At 52.5% G+C, this 17,459-nt stretch overlaps 7 protein-coding genes across 7 annotated transcripts; 4 read left to right on the top strand and 3 right to left on the bottom strand.

Annotated features, from left to right (window-relative positions):
• Positions 1–109: 109 nt before the first annotated feature.
• On the top strand, positions 110–2,539 carry RHO25_011006 (uncharacterized protein; the record flags this gene model as incomplete). Its single annotated transcript, XM_023602114.2, has 1 exon — positions 110–2,539. The coding sequence occupies one exon, from the start codon at positions 110–112 to the stop codon at positions 2,537–2,539; it is 2,430 nt and encodes an 809-aa protein (XP_023451483.1).
• Positions 2,540–2,993: 454 nt separating this feature from the next.
• Positions 2,994–4,154, top strand: RHO25_011005 (uncharacterized protein; the record flags this gene model as incomplete). Its single annotated transcript, XM_023602115.2, has 1 exon — positions 2,994–4,154. The coding sequence occupies one exon, from the start codon at positions 2,994–2,996 to the stop codon at positions 4,152–4,154; it is 1,161 nt and encodes a 386-aa protein (XP_023450901.1).
• A 177-nt stretch (positions 4,155–4,331) lies between these two features.
• Positions 4,332–5,682, bottom strand: RHO25_011004 (uncharacterized protein; the record flags this gene model as incomplete). The annotated part of the gene is made up of 3 exons (XM_023602116.2): positions 4,332–5,498; positions 5,546–5,562; positions 5,616–5,682. 3 exons carry the CDS (start codon positions 5,680–5,682, stop codon positions 4,332–4,334), a joined length of 1,251 nt encoding a protein of 416 aa, XP_023451309.2.
• Positions 5,683–6,361: 679 nt separating this feature from the next.
• On the top strand, positions 6,362–7,951 carry RHO25_011003 (uncharacterized protein; the record flags this gene model as incomplete). The annotated part of the gene is made up of 1 exon (XM_065603346.1): positions 6,362–7,951. The coding sequence occupies one exon, from the start codon at positions 6,362–6,364 to the stop codon at positions 7,949–7,951; it is 1,590 nt and encodes a 529-aa protein (XP_065459418.1).
• A 790-nt stretch (positions 7,952–8,741) lies between these two features.
• On the bottom strand, positions 8,742–9,635 carry RHO25_011002 (uncharacterized protein; the record flags this gene model as incomplete). The annotated part of the gene is made up of 1 exon (XM_023602117.1): positions 8,742–9,635. The coding sequence occupies one exon, from the start codon at positions 9,633–9,635 to the stop codon at positions 8,742–8,744; it is 894 nt and encodes a 297-aa protein (XP_023450882.1).
• A 2,298-nt stretch (positions 9,636–11,933) lies between these two features.
• RHO25_011001 (uncharacterized protein) lies at positions 11,934–13,642 on the top strand (the record flags this gene model as incomplete). The annotated part of the gene is made up of 2 exons (XM_023602119.2): positions 11,934–12,127; positions 12,202–13,642. The coding sequence occupies 2 exons, from the start codon at positions 11,934–11,936 to the stop codon at positions 13,640–13,642; spliced, it is 1,635 nt and encodes a 544-aa protein (XP_023451221.1).
• Positions 13,643–14,005: 363 nt separating this feature from the next.
• On the bottom strand, positions 14,006–15,984 carry RHO25_011000 (uncharacterized protein; the record flags this gene model as incomplete). Its single annotated transcript, XM_023602120.1, has 3 exons — positions 14,006–14,849; positions 14,901–15,858; positions 15,909–15,984. The coding sequence occupies 3 exons, from the start codon at positions 15,982–15,984 to the stop codon at positions 14,006–14,008; spliced, it is 1,878 nt and encodes a 625-aa protein (XP_023450992.1).
• Between the last annotated feature and the right edge of the window lie 1,475 nt (positions 15,985–17,459).

Below are 17,459 nucleotides of genomic sequence, written 5' to 3'. Positions count from 1 at the left end.
CGTTCGGCTCATGCTTCCGACAAACTCTAATTCAGCATACCTCCTCTTCGCGTTCAGTCGCGTTCTGGACACGAACAACATGTGCACGCCATGATGTCGGCCGAGGATTATGGCACACGCAGCAACACTGGACAAGCTCGCCGGTGGGCTTGTCACCGCCATCACCGGCCGGACTGAGAACGACGCCAACTACAAGCGTTCAAAAACCCAAGCGGTCAAGGGACTACGAGACAAGAGCCATGCTCGAACGAACCAGTTCGCCATCAGTGCCAAATATGATGGTCTGCTAGAAAAATTTGCTGTCTTGAACAGAGAGGATCTTGCGGGTGCGCTGCAAACACGACTCGAACAACTGCCTGCTGGATCGCAATGGATCCCAGAAGTGCTTTCGGTATTCCTGGAACTTTCGGATCGACCTACAGCCAGAACGATCCTCAGTCATGTAACTGTAGGCGATGATAGCCCAGAAACTAGTGTGCCATTGACCTGGGAAGAAATCATCGCGGAGGATCCGCTTGACGAGCCAGGCATATGGGAGGATGTTGATCGCGGCTATCACTCGAGCGCTGATGAACACACTGACCTCGAGGACGAATCCGATCAGACGGTATCGACTGTCGCGACGTCCACTGACGATGACCCGAGCTCCAACGCAAGACTTCATCTCACAGTGCCACGTGAGAGCGCGGTCTCGGCAATTCGTGAGGCACAGCAAGGCTTGCAAAGTGGGCAGTACGATCAGCCGCACGTCGTCAGTGAGCTGACTCTGGTACGTGAGATGCTACTCATGCTGCATGGCCTCCCGACAGAGCTGTTTCCAGTCGACAAGGCTACCGGCCGCGTGACCGTCTCACAAAAACTGCAGCTTGCAACAGCAAGCACCACTTCTCTCGTCCACGTTGTCACTACGACTGTCAAGAGTGCATCGGCGCTGAATTATCTGCGCGCCTGGGTGAAAAGCTCGCAGTCTCTTCTATATGTCCGTGCAGTCCAAACTGCCACACAGAGAATGCTGGCTATCTTCACTTCTCGACTAGCTGCTTTAGAAAAGCGATACATCGACCCGATGATGGATACTATCGTGAGCATCAACGATACAACAACACAGGCGCAGAATGCAGCCACCGCATTGGTTCAGCTGTCCACCATAGTGCAAGTGGCAGCTCTTTCTACTGGTGGCGGGCAGCAAATTGTACTGCTAGACACTTTGTACAATGAAGCTTGCCTTGCGCAGCTCTCTGGCGCTACAGAAACCTTCGATGCCTTGGCCACAGTATTTCTTGCTGGATTGTGCGCATATTTGAAGCCGATTGCTGCATGGATGATGTCCGGCGAGGCAGTCGCCACCTACCACGATGTTCCTCTGGTGGTTGCTACAAATGAAGATTGCGACGTCGCTCAAATATGGAACGGCCAATTTACGAAGAACACCAAAGCTGATGGCTCTGCGTTTGTGCCGAAGTGTATCGACATCTATGCTGACAGACTCTTCGCGCTCGGTAAAAGCCGTGCTTTTCTGAATCGTCTACATCCCGGTCTGAATGAGATTACGAATGAGGCAGCAGATATGCCCACAATTAGTCATCAGCAGGTCACAGACTCGCTCGTCTCGTTTTCTCAGATCTTGGATGACGAACTATCAGCGTGGATCGCCAAAGTCGGCCATGACTGTACTCCCTTGCTCCTCAAAAGCCTCAGAGAAGAACACGGTCTGTCTTCAACCATATTAGGACTTCCGATGATCTTCTTCTCCGGCAATGGCATCGCCTTTCGAGATTTCGCCGATGCTGTGGTCAAACGCATTGTGGTCAAAGGGGATTCAAAAGCCTGGAACGATCGCTTCATGCTGGTAGAGCTGGCGCGGACTTCAATCGGCACATGTGGCAATGTTGATCCGAACTGTATCCAAGTTGATACACCTTCTGGTGAGGTAGGCACAATCTCGACATCTACTACTCGTCTTCTGAATTCTTTCACGCTGGAATACATTCTCGCATGGCCTCTTCAGAATATCACAGGCTACAGGACGTCCAACACGCATGCCAAGGTCTTTTCTTTCCTGCTGCAAGTCCATCACGCGAGCAGCCTGATGACAAAGGGCTTCTTCAAGCTGCGGTCGGAGCAACAGCAATCGACACTGGATCTGGCGCTACGTCAACGATTGTTGTGGTTCACTGACACTCTACACTTCTTCATTGCTACTACCGCCAGCACCATTCACCAAGACATGGCACAATCGATGGATGTAGCATCGGATATTGACGCTATGGTGTCCATCTGGCAAGAATACGAGACCAGACTACAGATGAGTCTCTTATTGTCCCCCAAGCTTGAGCCTGTGAGAGATGCGATCACGGGAATTCTGGAGCTCAGCGAGACGCTTGCGAGGACAACCCGATTCAGCAGTATCGCTGCGCTGCAGGATCAATTCGATCAAAGCTTGAAGTTCCTGGTTGCCGGATTACGTGGGCTAAGCAGAGCTGGGGGAGAGCTGGCTTTGGAATCACTTGCCGACAGGCTAGAATGGACTCCTCCTTGAGAAGCGTGACGACCGCGTGCCGTACCGTTCTGCTCCCTCGCTACGGTGCCAAGGTCAGCCATGTGAACGGGCTGCCAAATCAGGAAGGCACATGCGAAGCGAGACGAGGTCGCGCCAAGCACAAGACTAGGATATGACCATCCACCTCGCTACCCATCACTCCTCGCGAGCCACCGTATTTGTTGCATCGCACTTCGCCGAGTACACAGCATCCACTGCTTGAGCCAGCACATCACCTTTCTAGACCCAATACAAGAAAGCTCGCATGCAAGCTATTTTCGTGACCACATTCTTGTCTTCACATCAACAGTATTGCTGGCTCAAAGTGGTCAGCAAGTGTTCTGCCTCAAGACTGAACGTAGTACGGTCACAAAGTCGTGGCTTCACAACCTCAGGCACGAAGTCCACCTTTGCTATTCGAGTCCGACCACATCAACACTCTGCCACCTCGAGAATGGCTCCACCACAAGGCTTCCATCTTCCTGCAGAGACGGATCGTCATGAGTGTACAGTAATGACGTGGCCGACCCTCCAGTCCGTATCTGGAGAAGAATACGACTACCCTGGCGGCGAAGTTACCGCGACTCGACAAGAAATAGCCAATATCGCACGAGCGATAGCCAAATATGAACCTCTGCACATACTCGTCCGCGATTCGAAGTCCGGTGAGGGAAATGGAAAAGAAGATACCAACCTGCAGTCTATTCGAGAAGCACTCGGCAAAGCCAAAAATGTGTCTATACACGAATCTCCGAACGTCCATTCCCTGTGGGCACGAGACGTTGCACCTGTGTTCGTGCGGTCCCAAGCAGGTCCCGTGTCCATATCCTGGGGCGAGAAAGACACTCCTGGAGTTGGCTCAGGCAAGAGGAACAATTCTAGCACAATTGTCGGCATGATCTTGAGCTTCAACCAATGGGGCAGAAAGAATGCACAAACTGCAGACTCTTACACTGCGCCAACCGCAGCCGAGAAAATCAACAAAGCCTACGTCTTAGCACCCTTCATTGCCGAAGGAGGTGGACTGATGTGGGACGGCGAAGGCACTATGCTCGCGACCGAGTCTGCCATCCTAAATCCTAATCGAAATCCAGGGATCGACAAAGCGACAATGGAGTCTTACTTCGCGCATTGCTTTGGTATCGAAAAGACGATCTGGATCCCTGGTCGACGTGGCTACGATATTACAGATGACCATATCGATGCTCTGGCCCGATTCGCTGCGCCCGGAGTCGTGCTACTCGGGAGGCCTTTCCACAAAGATGACGCTTATGAAATGGAAAGCTACCTTGCGCTCAAACAAGTTCTAGGCAAAGAGACTGACGCCAAAGGTCGCAAGTTCACGACGATTGATGTGCCGGAACCAGATGTCCAAGCTCTTTTGGGAAAGGACTATCACCCGGAATCCGGACCTGTCGCTTCCTATGTGAATTTCCACATTGTCAATGGAGCTGTCATCGTTCCGGCTTTCGGACAAGAGCAAAGAGATGCCGATGCGGCGAGGCTGATCGGGGAGCAATTCCCTGGAAGGAAGGTGGAGCAAGTGAGGTTGTATCAGTTGCCTATGCAAGGCGGCGGAATCCATTGCGCGACTCAGCAGGTTCCGGCCGAGTAGGGCAAATGCCAAAAGCCCTGCGTATGAGAGCTAGTATTGAATCGGCATTCAGAAACTTGCACTTTCCTGGAACCGTGTATATGCATGCCGTCGTGAACAGATCTCATCTCAAACATTACTTCCATCGTCCCAGCTCCATGCACATCTTCCATCCTCTATATACATGAGCATCCACTTCTAATCCTGCACCATCTCATCCTTACACCACGATGGTGCAGTTACATGATTACACTTCGCCACTTTCCCCCTCCCCAATGTCACTGCGTAATCTCGATCCCATCTCGAACTCATCCCATAAACCGGAAAATCTGTACTGATAATCTGCGCACCGCTCGTGAACGCCGCGTCCCGCATCGTTGTATTATTCTCCAAAACAGTGGAAATCGGCTCATCGGATCGCGTCCGAACATAATATCCCAATCGCACGAGTCGTTGAATTGCTTTAATATCATAAGGATTATTATACTTGATAAAAGCACAATCCTCTTCGCCTTCGACTGCATTCGTGAATACGATGCGGTCTTGGAGCGATTCGTGGCCATCGGAGCGGTACAAGGTTCGGATATCGGTGGTTGAATTGGAAGGGTCGTTGTCGAAGAAGAACATGAATTTCCCTCGCGCTTTCTCCATTGTGGGCCAGCCATGTTTGAGGACGGAGGCTTCGAGTGTTAGGTCTTTGCGTCGAATGTCGTCGGGGACGATGAGTTTGGAGCGGGGGAGGATAGAGAGGATTTCCGTATCGACGTTGAGGATCCGGGGAAGGGTGAAAGAGGTTGCTTCGGTGGAGTTCACGCCGCCGAGGGCTGCGGCGAAGGCGTCGGTTTTGAGTTCGAGGTCGATTGTGATGGGGAGATGGGTCGGGTTGGCGTCGGACCAGGTTTTGAGTTGGGTGAGGCAGTCCGTGAAGGTATGGCAGACGGAGTTGGTGTCGACGTCGGTGATGTGGAAGACTTTGAGGCCGGGTTGCTGCATCACGGTGTTGTCATATGGTGCGGTTCCATTGGGTCCGGTGGTGAGGTTGGACAGCTTCCATATCAGAGGGTTGGCGTAGAGACCGCCTTCTTCGTCGGAGTGCAGATCGAGTTCGAAGGAGCGCACTTGCTGGTATTCTAGTTGATCTTGTAGAGAAGAGTGCGAGTAATATAGATCTTCAAATCCTGGAATGTATTGCTCGAGTGCTTTGCGTTCCGAGAGCGCTATTTCGCGATGGTATGAGTTGTGGGTGCCGATAACTTGAACCTGGTTCATGCGGATGAGTTTGGAGTTGCCATGCTTGACTGAGCCCCAGATGGAAGCATGCGCTGGCTGGCCATAGAGGCCGAAGCTCACAGCAAATGGAAGTAGCTGTTGCGCGTTAGTGGCGTTCGAGCTGCACTGAGGAGTCAACTCACAGTCGGAAGTCGCATAGCTTCACGCCGTCTGTAAGCACGCCTCGCTCTGCCAGCCTCGATGTCGACTTACTGTACAAACCAATGCTGGTGATTATCAGGAAACAGAGAGTCCACGCGATCTTGAGCCGCCTATCCATGTCGACCCCTCAACTCAGACATGGCGTTTACTAGTGCCGCGGTGGCGGTCGTGAGCCTGTGCGCGTGCTCCAATTGGAGAGACCCCTCGGCTTGAACTGTAGACTAAAGGCTATGATAAAGAGCCGCACGGTATCGAGAGGGCTCTGAGATGCGCTTGAATCCATCGGGACTCCTCTGACACAAGATGCCGTCAGCTCCTTGATTGGGCCAGACGAATCCTTGAGTTAGATTGGCCCTGCGTTAATCATGTCAGCTTGACTGTTTCGCTAGCCTAGGTGCCGCAAAATCTCATCATTAGAGTTGCAACATAACATAACCCAAACTTTATTAGTCAGCGGGAGCAGCATTGACATTTCGATGCCCACAGTCGTCTCTGGTTCTCCACCATTTGTCCAGATTCTGCTAGCTTTGGAAGGAGCTTGATCGATTCTTGTGCTACTCATCCTACGCGGTGGCGTTGCGTGCATTCGGCTAATCATGTCACATGCTGATATCAGCGATACAAGCAGTACTGACTCGACGAGATGGCTCAAAAGAAGCTGTGACTCGTGTTACTCGCGGAAGATCCGTTGCGAGATAGAAGTCGTGGGAAAGAGCTGCGAGAACTGCGCCTACTACAAACATGCCTGCACTTTCGACCGGCCACTCAATCCGCGTGGACGAACAGCGAAGTCTCGCATGAGAACTTTGGAACAGAGGCTCGCGAAGGTCGACACCGTGCTGACTCGACTCGGCTTGCCTTCTTCCCAGAACCGTGGCGAGGGCGTCACTCCCGATCGCGGGCCAAATGGACTGAGATCGAAGCTTTCTGACGTCCTCATCACTGATCAGCGTCTCCCTTCCGCTGACTATTCAATTCCTTTTCTCTCCGGTCAGGGGCAGAAATGGATCCAACTCGCAGGCGAGGAAGCAGCCCAATCATCACCCTTAGGCGGTCCAAGTGGATACGGCCAAATCGATCCTTCGACTTTCACAACATTACCCGACAAAGGAGTCGTGCAACAATGCTTCCAACGGTACAAATTTTCGAGATGGGTAGAAATGTTTCCAGTCTTTAGGGACGATTCTTTCTCGGCGACAATCGACAAGGCCTATGGTCGACCAGCATGTACAGCATCTCAGGCATGTGTACTAGCAATGTGCACCGTATCGCCATTGTTCTACTGGCATACGCAAGAGCAGCCACCCGCCATCCAGTCAACGGACATCGCGATCGTACACCTACTCATGCCGCATATCCTGGTGGGAAGGCCGAGCCTAGAGCTGGTACAGACTCTCGTACTGATGACAGTGCGGATATTCGCTCTAGGCTCATTCGAGGGTATCGACATGTATCTCTGCCTCGCAGCTCGCGCGCTCTTCGCCCTAGGCGCTCACCTGAAGCCCCCATCCGGCTCTGCAGAGGAGGAGAAGCACATTTATCGCGATCTTTTTTGGATCGTTCATATCATCGACGTGGATCACGCGATACGCTCAGGACGTCCCACTGTCATGAGCAATGCATGGTGTGACTTGACCTTGCCTCAGGGTCGTTGGCCATCGTACGAGAATGGTCGCGTGCGATATGGAATGGATCTTCACCTCAACCTCATCAAGTCTGAGGCCTATACCAGATTGTACAGCTTGGAATCACTCGGAAAGTCAGACGCTGAGCTTCTGAAAGACATTCGTCTCCTAGACAAGGCCCTTGAGGATTGGCGAACGTCCTTGCCTAGCGACATTCGACCCGCCCTCACTTATCGTGAAGATTGTTCGGTTGCGGGGCCTCTTGAGGAGGAACTGGTCTTTCTGTGTCTCGAGTACCACCGCTGTGTCAGTTCAATACACCAGGCAGTGACGAGGGTGACTCGCTCTGTTGGACACGAAGATGCCATAAGCTCGAGCCTTGACATTGCAATAGACGCCAGTCGTTCTACCCTGCTCTACTTCCGAGACCAGCACAAGTATCTAACTCGTGCTCTCTTTTGGCTCTGGAGCTCGTACCCGATCACAGCCCTGTTAATGCTGTTCACAGAAGCAATGTCGAACACTGGCAGCAGCGGGTGCGCTGATGACAGTCAGTGCTCCCGTGATCTGGCTGTGGCTCAGGACGCGGTAGACGCTTTGCGTGAGGTAGGCAACGCAGCGACGGGCCACTCTCCACGCCTTCAAAAATTGACGCGCTTCCTTGAAGAGATTCTCAGCATTGCACGGGTGCTAGGAGCGGAGGCTTACGCTGCAGCCGCAAAGAGAGAATATGAGATGCTGGGACAAGAACCCATGTTGTGAAGAACGTCGACTCTCTTGCTGCCTCTTGGGTACACCCGGAGAAGCTGCTTCGCGTGCAGTCGCGTGCCTTCCGCTCTGTAGTCTCTGCACATCACAGCTGCCTCCAGGGCTTTTCGCCGAGCGTCGCTACCATCACACCACACTGCGAGGTCGCAGAACACATTCCGCACCACGCGACCAATGTCGCCTTGTAAAGAAGGTAACAGATTCGATATTGCAGTATCTCAATATCTTTCTACCCACACACACAAGGACACGGAGATTTGGACTCGCAAGGAGCAGCGAACTATGTCTACTAGGTCAATCTTGCCGAGTACCCAGGACATCTAGGAAGAGCAGAGGCCGAGGCGATTCTGATCACCAGCTACGATCCCAGTTGATGGAAGACCGAAAGCTTGTCCTCAGCCTCATTCATCGCCAGGGAAACTTCATTAGCGATGGAGCTGGCTTCGGTGGATCTGGCTTCGATGTTCACCAGCCCCCATGGCGTAATGTCAATGCCAGTCCAGAGCTTGTGATGTGCTACTCAAGGGCCACTCGCGAAGGATGCATTGAGATGTCCCAACCATTACGTGCTAGAGCGGCTTCCTTCGTAAGCTCGATGCGGGTCACAGGTGAGTCAGCGGTGCTTCCGAGGCTCCAGCAGCAAGACCCGGTCAACTATGCCTCCCTTCGGCGCCATTGTTCCGGGACATACCTGTATTAAAGACATACTCCACAATACTTCCTCTCTTGTTGACCATCTATGAGTACATTGAAAGATTTTCCAAACGTCGAACGCGGCATCTGCTTATTCCTTCTCCTTCTGCATACGAGCTACCTCGCACGGCTCCTGCGATTTACTCCCGCCACGACAATACTCACATTTCCGACCATGCTGAATCATCAGAAAATGCAGCCTAAACTTCAACTCCGACGGAATTCTGTGCTCCAAATGAGCTTGCGTTTTCTCTCTAGATGCGCTCTCAGGTGTCCATCCCCACAGCTTGGCCAAACGGTACACATGAGTATCGACAGTAAAGCCATTCCGCTTCAAACACCAGTTCATAACAACAAAGGCACATTTTGGTCCAATGCCTTTATACTTCAGCAGCTCTTGCATCGCTTCCTCATCGCTCACGTTGAAGAGGTAATTGAGATCCCAGTTGCCTTTTCCATTGCGAGCTTCCACTTGATTGAGCATCTCGAAAATGAGTTTGGATTTCCTGATATGAAGACCTCCGCAGCGAATAGTTTCTTGGAGCTCTTCTCTTCCCCGGCGCATAATCTCGTCATATGCGAAGACAGACCCATAGTTCTGCTCCATGCTCGCCATTGCTCTCTTCGCATTTGACCAGCTTGTGGCTGCGCTGAGCAAGGCGACGACGATGGCGTCAAGCACATTGTGTATCGTTTCCGGGGTGTAAGGATCGTTGAATTCTGCGTCTACATCGCTGCCATGTTGCTTGTCGAGATAGTCGTGGGCGATCTTACACTCCTCGGGAGTGGGTCTTGTATGCTTGGGGAACGGAGAATCCTTTGAGTCCGTTTTCCATCGCTCGAATTTCTGGCTTCGCGTCGCTTCTTTATCTTTGCTTTCGCCGCTCGCTTTCTCGGATTTCTGTTTTCGTTGCTTGACAGTCGACCGAGCTTTGGAAGTTTGCGTTGCCTGTGTGACGTGCCTGCTGGATCTACGGACTACCATTCTGCTGGCAGGACTGAGTCACATGCTGAGAGGAAGAATACTTGTTCGAAGGCATGGCGAGTGGATATAGTGCTTCGTTTGACAGCGTCGCAAGTATGGAAGCGGTAATATGCAAATATGCAAAGCCCGGCCAAAGCCACAGTGATGTCAATGATCCGGAAGAATCGTGATAATTTCGAAACTGCGAAGAGCGTCCGTGGAACAATAAGGTCTCACTAGTCTGGGGGACCTACGCCATAGCTGAGTCTGAAAGCTCCGCTTACTCATCGGAGCTGCCAAGGTTCTTCGAGGCATAAGTGTATTCCTTGCTGGCCTTTTATTCAACAAAGTCCTCGGTCGCCCGTTGGACATTGCTGAACCGTCGTTGCTTCAAGTATCTCTGCACAGCCCACGATCATTGTACCATACCAGATCTGAAGCTCCTGTCTAGGACGGGGCAGGCCCAGTGGAAGTCGATAAGCAGCGCCAGAGAACTTCCTGGAGACAGCAAACGGCCGACGCAGAAATGCAGCACTTATCGACCGCTCTTTCGACCATACGATCGACATCGACGACGTCGGCACATCTACTCCTACCTTGACCGATATGCTGGTCCCGTCCGATTGTTCTCGTCCGTGTCTGAACACCGCCTGACTTCGACCACGTGTGGCCTCCCTCTAGTTTTCTTTCTTACGCAAGAGGATTCCAGACGAAGACGCATAATATCCGCAAGTAAAATGCCGGGTCGAAGGTGACCAAATTGCCTGCCTCGGACTGTCCTAGGCTGCCGTTGGAGAATACCGAGTACTTCGACTGCTTGGCCTGACCGATTATTCGCAGGCTCTATGTGCATTCAAGATGCTTGGTCGTACATGCGAATAAGGCGAGCTTGCACGAGGAGGAATTGTATTCGAGGTGCATGGCATGCTACCTGTCCCTTCGTCGGACGGGATGTGTCCAGTCGGAAAGGCGGTGCCCCAATGTCAACATGGAAAGATCGAGTGCCCCATTTGAGTAGGCCACTGAACACAGCAACGGTGAGTAAGACCGTCGCAGTATGGGCGTCGATCTATCTCAGAGATGGGGGAAGATTGAAGGGATATGTTCATGGCTGTTATGGGGGTTTTTGCAAATGTTGCTCTGATCTCAGCTGACTAACGATTGTGAACAGCATAATCGTGCGTTATCTCGAGGACCTCGTTCACGCCCATGTCCGCATTCGCTGTTTCCCTGCGCCAGCAGCTCCGGCAAGGCGATGTTGGAAGCGTGCAATGAAGAGAAGTAACAAGAGTCGGAATCACACCTGCTGAGCTCGAGAGACTAGTCTTGAGTCGCTAGATGCTCGTCTCACCACAAACCTTCTAGTGCTTTGTATTAGTTTGCAGGTGTGCCACAAAGCCGTAGACTTACCTTCAGGCGACGCTGTGCCGAGCAAGCAGCAACAACACGTTCAATTTGAGTTCCGATCGCCTCTTCGCACATGTACTTTCCATGGGATGCGCCTTCCCCCACGCGGATCGCGCTGTTTGATCCCAAATGTCTGGTAGAACTTGTCCAACAGCTCCGGCAAACGAGTGTTCGGTCTTCTGATCGTCTGAGCAATGATACTAGATCTTCTGCTTCGAATAGAATCCGATACCGATCGTTTGTTCTTCTTGTGGCCTCTGAGCATGGTTGTGGCGTTGAATCAGGCTGACAGCGTGGCGATGGCCAGGTTTTGTTGCTGTTTCCATCGACCTTCCATCCTTCCTGCTTATACCTTACCTTGAACTCGCCCAGGTTACGCTCAGCCCTTCATCGCAGAGCTGCGGCATCACTGCGCGCTGTTTCGTGCAGAGGCTCCAGAAGCATGCTGCGAAGACGATGCCCTGGGATGTCCGCGGGTCAAGGCGAAAAGCGGAATTGGCAGACGCCGAAAAAGAGCACTCCGATCCAGGAATCAGCCTGTTTTGCGGGAGCGTCGCACAGCACGAGCACAAATACCACCCTCACGGGCGTCTTACCGGGATGGCCAGCCGCCGACATCTGCCGGCGATGGAGTGTATGAGCCAGCACGATGAAGCATGAAGGATGTGTTCCTGATCAGCGCAGAAGAGAAAAGTTCGCGCCCGCACATCATTTCCCATTCTCCCCCCACCAAAAGTCGCGCACGCCATTGCATTGTCTCTGCACTACCTGTGTCATACGCTGCTAGGGCCGGACCTCGGACGCTTATTACTCACTTGCACAAACCCACTACTCTCTCCTGCGCACATGCAAGAACACAGTCTCTTTACTGAGTACGTTGTCACTTTGCACTAATTCCTCCAAACACACACAATGGATTTCCCACTCATTCGGCGAAGAAACTCCCCGCCCATCGATGCGACCAACTTCATAAACGGCATGTTGGGCGACCGAAGACCGCACGTGCAAGAGAAGAGCATACCCGGGGGCGGCAACTGGGTGGTGCAAAAGTTCGGCGGCACGTCTGTGGGAAAATTTCCTGTCAAGATTGCAGAGGATATTGTGCAGTAAGTGCTATGAGTCAGTGAGGCAGAGGGTTGCACAGAGGAGGATATGGAGAACGATATACTGAATACAATAGGGCGAACCTCGAACCAGGCAAGCGCATAGCAGTCGTCTGCTCCGCCCGCAGCTCCACGACCAAAGATCAGGGAACCACGAATCGCCTCGTCCGCGCCGCCATCGATGTGCTTGAGCCGAACTCGGGCAAATTTCGAGATATCGTTGAGACGATCCGCCTCGATCACCTGCAGGCCGGGAAAGATGCGTGCAGTGTATGGGGAGCAAGCAGCAGTATACTGGATCAGTACACCCAGGCGGTGAACGCAGAATGCAGGAATCTGCTAAAGATCTTGGAAAGTGCCATGTTCTTGAAGGCAGTCACAGACCAGACTGAGGACATGGTAATATCGGTGGGTGAGAAGCTGAGCTGTCTGTACATGGCCGCGTTGTTGCAGAGCCGGGGAACAAACGCTCAGTACTTGGACTTGAGCGAAGTGATTCATTTCCACACTGGGAAGAGTTTGGATGAGAACTTCTACTTGAACCTGGGCATAGCGATTGCGGATAGAGTGTTGGCATTGGATGCAGATGCTGTTCCAATCATCACGGGATACTTTGGGCCAGTCCCAGGCGGTCTGCTCAAGGAAGTCGGCAGAGGATACACAGACCTCTGCGCAGCTCTCACAGCAGTCGGTCTCGGAGCTCAAGAGCTCCAGATCTGGAAGGAAGTCGATGGCATCTTCACGGCCGACCCACGCAAAGTGCCCACAGCCCGCCTTCTCGATTCTGTGACTCCCTCGGAAGCCGCAGAATTGACCTTCTACGGCTCCGAAGTCATCCACCCCTTCACCATGGACCAAGTGATCAAAGCGAGCATTCCCATCCGCATCAAAAACGTCATGAACCCCCGCAACAAAGGCACAGTCGTCATCCCCGATCTCGAAGACTCGCTCGCCGTCCGCCGACCAGGTCTCTTCCGCGGTCGCTCATCCTCCAACCTCACCGAACATGAACGTCCCAAGCGTCCCACAGCGGTAACCACAAAACGCGGCATTACAGTCTTGAACGTACACTCCAAGAAGCGTACGCGAGCCCACGGCTTCCTCATGTCCATCTTCCAAGCCCTCGACAAACACGGCCTTTCCGTCGATCTCATCTCCTCTTCCGAAGTCCACGTCTCCATGGCCCTCCACAGCGAAATCTCCTTACTCTCCGGCTCGGGCGAAGAAGAACTCAAAATCGAAAATGCAGCTCTCCAAGGCGCTGTCGATGAGCTTTCCTTCTGGGGTGACGTCGATTTGGTGCCCGGTATGGCCATCATTTCCTTGGTCGGGAGACAGCTGCGAAGCATGGTCGGCATTTCTGGGAGATTCTTTTCGACTTTGGGGGAGCACGGAATCAATATTGAGATGATCTCGCAGGGTGCTAGCGAGATCAATATTTCGTGTGTCATTGAGGAGGCCAATGCTGATCGAGCTTTGAATGTGGTGCATACGAATCTTTTTACGTTTTTGGATTGAGAAAATGATGACGGATTCATGATGAGTGGGAAGGTTACAAGCATGCATTAGCGAGTGGTGTTTGCTGGGTTTTCTTCTCGGATTGCAAAATGGAACTGGTGTTATTCTTCTTGCGGAGGAGAGGAGGAGCTGAGGAGGGAGGGTGAGATACAGATGAGACTACATGAGGCTGGGTAGCTGGCTATCAATACACTGAGCTATCTGAAAGAACTTCTTCAAATTGTGAATCTGCGAGCTCCATTTCCTTTCTCGAACGTGTGGCAGAAAAGCTGGTATCATTGCGAGCAACTTGAATCAGCAAATGAGAAAATTATCATCGCCGTTCAGTAGGCGAAAGCAAATGTGAACAGATATGATTGTTCTTCAGCGAGTCATGAGTGTGCGTGACATGAATGGTGGAGGCATAGGAAACGAGCCAATGTCTGCTTGAGCGCGCGGCACACCTTTCTTCGCAGGATGCATCTCGAGGCCGTCGTAGTCCGCCGCAGTCCATTCTTGGAAGCTGCCGTCGTCAAATTCGTCGTGGCCGTCGTTGTACTCAAAGCCAGGAGGGTATGGTACCGAGTCGTCTACCGGTTCTTCCCGATGGGTGTGGGCGGGTGAGGAGGAGGCCGGAACGAGTGGACTGGCATTGAGCTGTTCGATGGGTCTGAAACGGGCGAGCTGCGAAGCTTGCTGACTGGGGTTGGAGTGCTGCTGATGCGCAAGCGTAGTTGTAGAAGTGAGTGGAGGAAAGTGCTTAGAGCGCACTTCTTCTCTTTGCTTGGCAGCAGCTCGCTCGACGTGTATAGTGGTGTCGATCTCCTGGACCAGATCTTCATCGTTGTACTTCTTGGGCTGCCAGTCAGCTATGGCTCGCTTGTAAGCAGCATCCATTTCGGCGCGATAGTGTCGATGGGTAAACCACTCGTGGGCAAGAGCTTCCTTGGCGGTGAGCCTGTGCTCCTCGTCCCAATTGAGGCAACCTTTGATGAAGTCTTTGGCTCGACGACCGAGGTGCGCCCAGTCCTCGCCGAACTCGAAGGTGTACATGCGATCTTCATACTCTTCCTTGGTCAGGTCCGAGATGGTATCGTGGCCATCATTTGGGAAGAGCACATCGGTTCCGAGCATTGCACAAGCGACGCAGCCAACTGACCAGATATCGACGGCTTTCGAGTAATCGCCGCGATCTTTCAAGGCTTGTCTGCGAAGGCGCACGATTTCTCTGGTAAGAGTCAGCGTGTTCATAATATGACTTTGTGAAATGTAGACTCACGGCGCGCAGTAGCCTATAGTGCCAACAAGTGTTTGCATGCGGAACATGCGGGCCTGCTTGCCTGCGTTCTGGTCATCGACAATAGGCCTTGCTTGGCCAAAGTCCGTGAGCACGATTCTTCCACCATCCTTCCAGCATGTCATCAAGATGTTCTCTGGCTTGATATCCCGATGCACGATCCCGTTTGCATGAAGATACTTCACCGCCTCCAGCAATTGTCGGAGAATGATTGCAGCCTGCACCTCGGAAAGCCTGCCCGTCCTCTGAACATTCGACATCAGGTCTCCACCAGTGATCAAATCCTGAAAGATGTAGACGTTGTATGGAGTTGAAAATACGGCTTCGAGTGTCATGATGTTTGGATGCGAAAGTGCTTTGAGAATGTTAAATTCTCGAGCAACGGACTCATTGGTCCCCTTACATGTTCGTCGCAGCTCATGGTCCTCATCGAGATTGTCTGGCTGCTTGACAATTTTACAAGCGACTTGCTTGCCAGTCCTCTCATCATTGGCAACGTAGACTGCGGCGTATCCGCCAAAGCCCAAAACGCGTGTCGTCAGACGATATCGGTGAGCGAAGATGGGAATTTCTGCACACTGGCTTGAGTCAAGCTGCGGGGGATCGGATCTACGGCCATCGTCCGGGAGCTCAAAATCGAACCAGATGTTGCTGGTCAGCTGTATGGAATCGCCTCCATTGAGAAGGAATGCTCCATGTTCTCTGGACACGGGAATGCCGCCATCGTCATCGTCCAAGCCATTGCGGCGGAAGATGACGGCATTGTTTGACAGGACGCGTGCCCAGACCATCGGAGCCACCTTTTCATCATCATCCTCATACTTGACACAGTGAATTTTCAAGTGATGCTTTGATATGCAACGGTCTTCGACGCCTAGAGCTCGCTGTACCAATTCACGCCCGACGTGGAATAGTTCGTTGGCGAAGATAGGACAGCTGCCTGTGCAGGTCTAGTAAGAAATCAGATGCAGAAGGGAAACATGTACTCACTGCCCACACCGGGCTGACCTGAGTCTCGAAACAGCAAATGGCCGATCTCTGGCCGACAGTCTTCAAGCTCTGCCATGTTGAATGGCAGTGCCGCAATACTTTGTACTTGATCAGCTTCCGCCAGTGGATGCCTTGAAGCCTTGCTGACACGTGGGGAGGCGAAAGTGCTGGAACAATGTAGGATGTATGTGTAGCGAGGATCCGGGGCTGAAATGAGGGTGAGTGATCAGGAAATGTTGTCGTAGACTTTATGGGACATGTTGGGCACCAGAACACGTCCACGCGAACGCGGACGCATACTGCTGCCTTGATCGCGTCTGTGGAGTGTTGGAAGGAAGGAGAGATCACTGCGACTTCTGTCTGCTGACGTCGTTTCCAGTCTAGCGCAGTCTTGGCGGGGCACGCCCGCACAAGTTCAATTCTCGGAGCGTTGGCAGCTGTTTCTTCTCCTCACCAGCGAACTCATCAAAGCAACACCGGTAAGCTCTACCAACACGCCGATTGCACTGTCGCACAGCACGTACTGACGTTCACACAGCCAAGATGAGAGCGAAGTGGAGAAAGAAGCGAGTTCGACGCCTGAAGCGCAAGAGAAGAAAGACGAGAGCCAGATCGTAAGTCACTTTCCCAGCCATTGGCACTTGGTGCATCTTCAGCGTCACAATATACTGACTCCCACAACAGCAAATAAGCGCCTCGCATCACATCCAACGACAATCCATCCATCTGCCGCGATTCTGGTCACGCGCGCCCATCAAACACCAATGAAAGCAAGGTCTCTGAAGGAAGGATACGGCATACCTGACAGCACCTTGATCTGAATGGCGCACGCAAGTCAAGCACCACACTGAGTTGCAGGCGGGGGAAGGAGGACTTTCTCGCGTTGGAATGAATGAGACGATGATGGTGTTTATTTGACATGACACTGAGGGCCACGCCGTTTTACTCTCTAACACCGGCGAGACCTACGAAGTTCAAGACTTTCTCAAGTGGAGGATGGAGACGGGTCACGCCTTTGAGAGGATTTTTTGGAAGGCTCTGTTTTAGTGGTAGCTACCTGAATGGAAGCTGTGATCCGCTGCTTGTCGTGTCTTCAGTGCTGCTTCCATTTGTGCGCCTTCGCCCGTCAGAGCCGCTTGACTGACCCATCATTATCGCCAGGTAGGGCATCAGTGCTGTTGTCGCTACCAGGTGCCATCGCACACTGCTCGGCTGTCTTCTCACGACCAGCACTGGCTGGTCGCTCTGCCCAGACAATGCCAAGTTACCAAGACCGATCTCACTCCGACTTCACTTCACTTCCTGGCGGACAAATCGCTGGAGAGAAACATATCATCGACCGTTGCAGAACCAGCAGCTTTCAGGGCGCTCGTAGTTCTCAGTCTGGAAGCTCCTCTCAAGTTCTAGGCGTCGTCAGCATCACACATTGCACATCCAGGTTACGCGAAGCTTCCTTGGAGCCAGAAGAGCATTATGACAGTATCACTATTTCCCAAGACCCTCAAACAGCAGAAATTGGAACCGGACTCTCCCCATTACATCGCAAGTCCT

The sequence above is a fragment of the Cercospora beticola genome, chromosome 7 (genome assembly GCF_033473495.1).
Source record: "Cercospora beticola chromosome 7, complete sequence".
NCBI classification, from domain to species: domain Eukaryota; kingdom Fungi; phylum Ascomycota; class Dothideomycetes; order Mycosphaerellales; family Mycosphaerellaceae; genus Cercospora; species Cercospora beticola.
This window is presented reverse-complemented; position numbering and strand designations above follow the sequence as displayed.